Below are 8,613 nucleotides of genomic sequence, written 5' to 3' on the forward strand. Positions count from 1 at the left end.
GGAAAAGAAACAAAAGGACAACAGGGGTTTTCGACCTTATACAAATGGAAGAACAATCATGGAAGCAATGACCAAGCAATGTTTAATCAATGTATTGGAATTGTTGTATTAGTTACAGTAACTCATGAAACAATGTTTACCCCCACTATTCATTTTATTTCACTTTTAAGTGACCTTTATGTATATTTCCAAGGTTTATATACAGAGTTGTACTCACAGGTAGATATGTAAACTTAGTATAGCAATTAACAAAACAACTGTTAAGATTAATTAGGATTCCACTTGAAAGCGGAATAGGGGGGATTATGTAAGAGCGGAAATACTATTTAAGGAGTTGTTTGGCGGAAAAAAGATCTTGGCACCTCAGTTCTCTGGAAAGAGACTTTGGCTTCGCACTAGGTCAACCTGACCGACTTCTTTCCTTCAATTTGCGTGCAAAGCGCAAATGGAGCCAGAATTTACTGGAAAGGATGTCTGTTTGTGCAAGATAAAATCAACAATTTGAGATAAATTGTTCTATTCAGCAATTCTGAAATGGAGCAGATGTTGAGTTCATGAGGTCCAAAATATTTTAAAGGTCGTTCAATACACACTCAGTATAAAGCGTGCCAGAATCTTTCTGCAAAACAACAGGAGCACGCCATTGGTTGAAACTTTCCAACACACACTGATGAAGATGGAAAAGTGTAAAACAGGTCGAGATTAAGACATCAGAGAGATTTTTTGGGACAGGACAATGATGATGAAGAATTTTGCACTGAACTGAAGAAACTGTAACGAGGTATCCGTGGTAGTGTAATAAATCTCCGGCTCGTGTATGGCCTAGCAGCAAGAACTACGTCTTTGTGCGTTATTTCCTTTACTTAAATATTTAAGGGTATAGTCACCTTTCAAATCCTCAATAAAGCAAAGCAAAACGAAGAGTTTGTTCTGCTTTTAATATTGGTTAAATTTATTAAGTATTTAATATGTAGGTGTTTTTATGTGAATATGGATCTTTCAGATCAATTTGGGAAGTAATTTTGATCATATTTCACATTTTGTCGTATCATGTTGCGTGGGGCGCTGGTCTTGGTCTTAACTCGGTCTCGACTTCCCTCGGTCTTGGTCTTGTCTTGGTCTCGGGTTAGGTGGTCTTGACCACAACACTGACGTCCAGTTCTCAGAGCCGGATTCTGCTCCAGGTTCTGTCAGCGTATCCAGGCTCTGCTCAGAGCTGCTGTGGACCCAGGCTCAGATGGTGACGGATGTGTGGCTGTTCCCTCTATTTGGAATTCACAACTCAATTATTAAAAAAAAACAAACAAAAAAAAACACTTTCTCACAGGATTACGAAGGAATATTACAAAGAATGAAAGAAAATAATCCAGATGTTACCCAAGGAGACCCAGGCTCGGTTAGCCTGACTGGGTATGAGTCCATCACTTAGTCTCTCTGACCTTCTTTTCATGTTTCACATTTTGCACTAACTCACTCAGAACTACAAGCTCAGAGGAGTGTTTCACTATGTCTAGATAGTAGTAGAAAATACATTTGAGCCTTTCTTCACCTTTCAGAGCAGCGTACTCCAGATAGATCACCAGCTAGACATTCATATACCTGGAGATGACTACATAAGGTGTACTGTCATTTTCAAATTTAAAAAATACTTTATTAATCCCAAAGGGAAACTAAATGTTGTAACTCATATTAATTCAAAATTCTTCAGTAGTTATTGTAGATGGTGATGGCGGTAGGAAGAAAAGATCTTCTGTAGCGATTTGCAAACATTTGGACAACGAATCTGAAGAAATCTCTGACTAACAACACCTATTTTTTTCTAAGACAGTCTCCCAAAGCATAAAGTATATGCAGTAAGAAAAGACAAAAATATCCAGAAATAGTTAAACCATTAAAGAGGACTGTTCTGATATACATTCACATTCATTCAAATCAGCAATTTATGATAAGAATTTCATAGTTTCTGCATTTGGACAAACACAGAAAGCCTGTCCGTGGAACACAGGATAATACGTTCTATGTACGGTAATATCTCCAGTGGGCCTGCAATGGGCTGTAGGGGACACATGTTCATAGTGTGAATATGTGTGCATCTATACACGGGTCAATATGTTCAAGGTCAGTTTCTTGTCATGATCCGTGTTTCTGTGTATTAATTTTTAGGGTTTTCTGTGTTCAGTTTCCTTCCTGTGAGTCTCTGTCTCTGGGTCTTTCCCATTGATTACTTCCCAGGTGTGTCTCATTCCTTGATTACCCTCCCTGTCTATTTAAGTCCACCTATTGTCTTTGTCTTTTGTCGGATCATCTTCGTGTGTTCCTCGTGTTGCTGCCCGTTGTTCTGTTCTGTTGGACCATCATTATCATCTTCATCTGGGTCCCCGCGTTCTACTTCACCACCACCAACCACATCTCATGACATTTCTGTGTATTCCTTAATGCTACACATAAAAGTACATGTAGGTCTATTCAAAGCATAAACTTACTGTACACTGATTCTGCAAACATTTGGACCCAGATCGAAATCTCAGCCTATCTTAAGTTTATAAAAGATTGTAAAAAATAAAAACGATTTTGCGTTTTACAAGAAATGCTAAAGTAACAGAAATGGACATATCTTCAAAGTAAAAAGGAATCTTCCAGACAAAACGTTGTACTGCCTCAAAGAAAGTTGCTTCTATGACATCAGTCATGTGAACTGGTCTTCTTCTGGTCTGACTGATTTCTCTGGTCTGTTGATTTATGGTTCTATTAAATAATTTAATCAAATCAGGGACAATAGCAACATCCCTCAAAAAGATTTTTAGAAATACCTTCAAATTCGGCATTTTATGGAGTCATTGTTTAGGTCCAATGCATTCCGTAGGGAACTGAGGGACTTAGAAAATACTCTGGTTTCAATCAAATCTCCCAAAGGTCTGATTTCCAATTTCTATGCATCCTTATTCAGCTCTGAACCATCAAGCTTTGACTCTGTCAAGCACCTGTGGGAACGTGATCTGGAGGTGAAACTCAGTCCCTTAGAGTGGCTCAAGATTTGCAGTGGAACCTTTCCTCAATGCACTTCTATTTCTATACATGAACAAAATTTCAAACTTTTCTATAGATCCTACTATACCCCTGCTCGTCTCCAGAGAATGTTCCCCAACCGTTCTAATCTGTGCTGCAAATGTTTGAGGCATAGAGGTACATTTTTCCATCTATTCTGGTCATGCGATTTATTACGGACCTTTTGGAGGGACGTTCATTCTGTGACTGAAAAGGTTTTGGGTGTTCGCTTTTCCTTGTCCCCTATGTTTTATCTTCTAAATGTTTCCCCCAACCATTTGGATGCACATTCTAAATCTTTGTTTACAATTTTTCAATTTCTTGCCAAGAAGTATATTTTGTTACAATGGACTTCACCATATGTTCCCACAGTAAATATGTGGCTCACACAGATTTCTGTCATCCTTCCTTTGGAAAAGCTGACCCATGATCTTGATCACAAATCAGACACATTTTTGACACTTTGGGGTCCTCTTTTGTCTTTTCTGCTTGATCCCTAGGATTTTAGTATTTTATTATTTTGGTTTAAAACCCCAATTAATCCTGCCCTGGTTTTTTTTCTTTTTGTTTAGTTTTTTCCTCTTCTCTCTTGATGTCTGGGAGGTGACATAGACTGGAGGAGAAGACTGACACCTTGTTTCTTGTTCATGTGGGGTATTTTGTTGTAACTGTTTTTGTTTTGTTTGTTTCTTTTGTGTGTGTGTATGTGTGAGGCAGCACGGGTTTCTCTTTTGTTCTTTGTGTTGTAACTAATCTAAAATTAATAAAAATAATAATAAAAAAAAAGAAATCAATTTATCAATACCAGATGCAATATTCTCTTGTAGGGGTCTGTTAATGAAATATTGTTTGATAAAAAGCAACACCCAAAGACCCGCTGTCATAAAGGGGAGGAGATTCCTTTGGCATTTTCTCCTGTTGATTTTTGGCCTTGATGTTTTAATTAACACGAACCCACTGGTGACGTAAAACCCACATAATAAAGGGAATGACTGAAAATGTTGTCCCTTTTATGACTCTATGCTTCCCTCCCTCACTCTACTCAAGACAGTTCACTCAGAAATTCTCTTTTGAATATCCTCACAAACTCAGCAGCACAGCCTCCCTGTTTTAAACATCAGCTCCTCAGTAATTGGATCATCTCCTCAGTCATACTGATCTGGAAGCACATCATGGCTGAGTGCTGCACATGTTTCCACAGGACAGAGCAAGACAGCGGAGCACACTGTGAGGCCACAGTGGATGACCTCAGGATTACAGCTCAGCCCCTGCAGCATAAACTCAGCGGAACTAACATACACACACGCACAGGCACGCACGGACACACACGCACGTGCACACACACGCACACATGCACACACACACACACGCACGCACGCACACACACTGAGCAACTCACCTCACCCATGTCCCTTGCCACTGTTGTTTCTGTATCTCTTTTTCATCTCAAGCATACAAAGCCCAGCTTTAATGCAGTCCAAATAAATTTTAATTTATATTGCAGCTGCAGCGCTCTTTGTCCTGAGGTCCTCTGGCCTTTCTTTCAACTATGACTCATAAACCTCTTCAGAGTTCAGCTTGGGTGTGTTTGGCTCAACATGAAGCAACACATTAAGATTTGGGATCTGTTTTTTTCCCCATCTTCCCTTGTCGTTAATGGAGATGCTCTGATCTCAGATTATCAACCAATTGTTTTTTTTATATTTAAACCCCAAAAGTTGATGCCAAAATTATACATACCTCTAGTAAATTTAAAAGCCCTGATTACAAGGCAACACTTAAAGTAGTAGAGGTGAAAAAAAAAAAAAGATTCTATGGACAATCGCAATTCCTAGACCTGGGAATTTATATCATAATCAAAACAACAAGCGGAGGAGTTGGACAGAAATTATAATGAGCTGACAAAACAGCAAAAACTAAAAATCATATATTTAACTGGTGAAGTTAAATAAAACAACAGAACAGAAAAAAATCCAAACACAATTTAACAACGGTTAACAACAATAAAAAACAGAATTCAGCTCCATATCATAGAGCAGCAAACTAACCCTCGCTGTGCTTGCGTTGCCTCCACTCCTTTATCCAACATTTTTTATCACTTAAGAGAATTCACCAAACTCTCTCCATTTCCTCTAAATTGTCTGCCATGTTTCTTTACTCTAAAGTCTCATATGGTATTGGAGGGCTTTAGGGGGAGTTTCTGTCTGGAATCTGAATGCTAGTGAGTGGAATCAGTGTGTGTGGTGTGTTGCTCCTGTTGTCTGGCCAGACACCACACACTGTACGACCAAAACTATTTTACCTGAGATTTATCGTCATGTGTCGTCTGTCATTTTATGAAAATCAGCTGACAATTTTAAAATCTTGCAGTGTGAAGCTTAGTCTGTTACTGATAATTTAAGCTACAGAATTTTAAACATTGCATTTCCTCTAGTCACTCACATAATTTAGACAGAATGTCTATACTGTTTGAATAGAAAAATTGGTTATTAAAAAGTGTTTCTGAATTGTGGCTCTAAAAATTGGAATTGATTGAAAGATTTGCATCACTATAAAGTGCAGTAATTCCCAGATTGTGAGCAACTACTTTTTTCCACAAGCTTTCAACAAGCAATGATACGGCTATCGTATGGATTCAATATATTGTGCATTCAAGTGTCAATTTGCCTTGTAACATTAAGAGCATCGAGGAAAGAGAGACTGAGGAAGTGTGTGACAAATAAAGTAATCTTCCAGCTCATTCATACCTCACTGTGTTGCGGAAACACAACAGACAAGCATCTGACAAACAAGAACAACTTCAGGCTGCAGCAAGAATTTGAGACGCAATGCAAACACCACAAAAGCTGCAGAGAGTGGACTCACATCAGAAAACAACTAGAACACTACACAACGAGGACACGGAGGGCTTCACAACACTGTGGGCTAAATCTGGGCAAGATATACTAAAGAGTTTGAAAAGCATTTGCCTTTCTTCATCTTGTTCAAGTGTGAAAATTCAAGGTATAATGCTGATTGAGAAAAGAGGGAAGGAATTTCCTGCATTTACACTGTAAAAACAAGTAATCTGTGAAGGTCTCCATGACATCAGGAGACTCTTCAATTTTGGTGGAGATCTGCACGGGATACGGAATCTGATGTGACAAATTTGCATATTTGCTCATGACAAGCAGGGATGCATATGCATTGAAATGTGACACGCTTTGAGTTAGAAAGGGGCTCTTTGACTCTATGTGTAAACTGGATAGAAATGAAAATATGTTGCCCAGATCTGCAGTACCAACAGAAACGAGTTGTGAGGGAGGAGGAAGCGTGAGGTGGGGGGTGAGCTGGGCAGCAGCCCCAAGCGCCAAAAACAACAACAGAACGAAATGGAAGGGACGGTAATGTCAACACAGAGCGAGCCCTCGGCTCGTCGGCTCACACGCCCTTACTTGAGGTGAGCCTCCGGGTGAGAAGCCTTGATTGGAGACAGGAGAGGTTGGAGACTGATTGGCTGAGGACCCGACCCTGTGGCGGTACTGCTGCAGGGAGGCAGCCTGACACGAGAGGATACATCTGTTATTCAGACAGGAGTGCCTTCTACAGTCATATGCAGTTCCGTTCCTCTCATACTTCAACATTTACTCTTAAACCAAGTTTTCTCATGTTACAACCACAAACTTTAAAGCATTTTATTGGGACTTAACATGCTAGATCAACACAAATGACCTTGTAATTATGAAACGGAGGAAAATAATAACACAAAGCTATGGTTTCCTGATGGTTTCTACACTACAAATCAGTCTTTGGAAAGTGTGGCATGTACATATTTTTGTTTTGTTCCTTTTAGTTTAATACCCATAAAAACCTAGTGAGATCCATTGGCTCCAAACGACATTTAGAGATGCTACTGTTACATAACATTTTGACAGAAGGCAACTTATAATTTTTGATCAATTTCTACTACGGGAAATATGTTGCCACTGTTAAAGAACCAACATTTTATTTATACTTTTAGGCTTTAAAAAAAAAAAAAAGAAAGAAAAAGAACAGATGCATTTTTATAGGATGCTGATCTGTTGAAAATTATTAATTATGCAAAAATTTCCAAGCTAAAGACAAGATAAATATTACTGGCAGTTTTAGTGTTATTCTGTTGTGGAAATCCAATGAAATTATTCCATGAGAATGTGATGAGACCGGGATTTGTCATTATATCTATATTTAAAAATATTTGTTGATTCTTCATTATTTTAGACAAATTTATAAAGAGCTGTTGTGGACGACCCAAAGTGTCACTTGCAGATTCGGAGCCCCAGCTTGCAGACCTCTGGTCTAAACCGACAGGCTGGACAGAGACAGAGTTAATCAGAGAAGCAGGAACAACAAAGACCCACAGCTTAGATGGGAGAACCTGTTGACATGACAACTACGAGTCCTGCAATTCAGAAATCTTGTCTTCATGGAACAATGGCAGGGAAAATGTCATTTTGAAAAGAAGGCCATGAGAAGTCTAGTTTGCAATTTGCTGGAAGCCTTGTAGGAGACAACAAACATGTTGAAGAGGGTTCTCTTGTCAAAAGAGACCACTTTTGTTGAAGGGGGCTCTACATGGGAGAATCAAAGTGAACAAGGTATCAATGAAACCATGGCGGAGGCAGCATTATGCTGTGGGGATGATTTCTTCAGCAGGGAAGATAGATTGATTTAAATACCAGAAAATCCTGGAAGAAAATCTGACTAAGACTAAACTCACAGCCAGACCTACAATGGAGTGGGTTTATATTGAAGCGTGTTCATGAGTTAGAATGGCCCAGTCAAAGTCCAGGCCTAACAGACACCACAACTGATGTTCACAGATATTCTTCATTCAGTTTGATTGAGCTTTAACTATTTTGCAAAGAATGAATAAAAATTTACAAAGCTGTTAAAACACATAAAGGCTGTAAATGAACACCAAGCTGCATACTCTGATGTAGAAATGTGAGTGTGGCTCCTGGAATCACACATACAAAGCTCTTCGTGTTCAGAGAGACTAGAAAAGAACTAAAATGTCTATGTCAATTTACCATCTAGATATTTATGTGTGAAAACATATAAAACCATGCTGCTGGCACTTCTCCTTTGTGCATTACTTTGTGTTGCACAGCAAATTCGGAAGTGTTAGATTTCCAGTGTAAGTGTTGTATGTTAAAAATACAGTGTAAATTCAACAACATGAGTGTTAGTGAGTCTTAGTTTCCCTAACACTCACTTACAGAGTTCCAAAGACTTAAACAAAAAGCAATCCAGTCCATTGTTGATTTCTAAATTAACTCCAACAGTCTAAATCAACACTCAGATTGGTGTTGACTTAGAAATCAACACCAGACAGTTCCTCACACAAATGTAACATATTTGTGATGTCGCATCAGGGAAGGAGCAACAGATAGGGTAGGGGTTGCAACAGGTCCCTAGCCTGGACCGACAAGGGGGTCTAATGGGAAGCAAAACATGCCTTCAGGAATCCAAATATTATTTATAACATCCAATGAAAACTGCAAAAGAGCGCCTTGTTGAAAATTGTTTATAATACCCAGTAATTTA

The 8,613-nt window shown here is 38.9% G+C and overlaps 1 protein-coding gene across 4 annotated transcripts in view; it reads right to left on the minus strand.

Annotated features, from left to right (window-relative positions):
• The window catches only part of crtc1a (CREB regulated transcription coactivator 1a), a 59,574-nt gene that overhangs the window by 4,713 nt on the left and 46,248 nt on the right, over positions 1-8,613 (minus strand). For 3 of the 4 annotated variants that reach the window (XM_016661646.1, XM_007573805.2, XM_007573803.2), the window contains one exon: positions 6,480-6,584. The exons of the other annotated variant lie outside the window; for it this stretch is intronic. In XM_016661646.1, coding sequence (XP_016517132.1) covers positions 6,480-6,584 — 105 coding nt within the window. The remainder of the gene's footprint in view (positions 1-6,479; positions 6,585-8,613) is intronic. 4 annotated transcript variants of the gene reach the window in all.

Source organism: Poecilia formosa, unplaced genomic scaffold (genome assembly GCF_000485575.1).
Source record: "Poecilia formosa unplaced genomic scaffold, Poecilia_formosa-5.1.2 Scaffold338, whole genome shotgun sequence".
Taxonomy (NCBI): Eukaryota; Metazoa; Chordata; class Actinopteri; order Cyprinodontiformes; family Poeciliidae; genus Poecilia; species Poecilia formosa.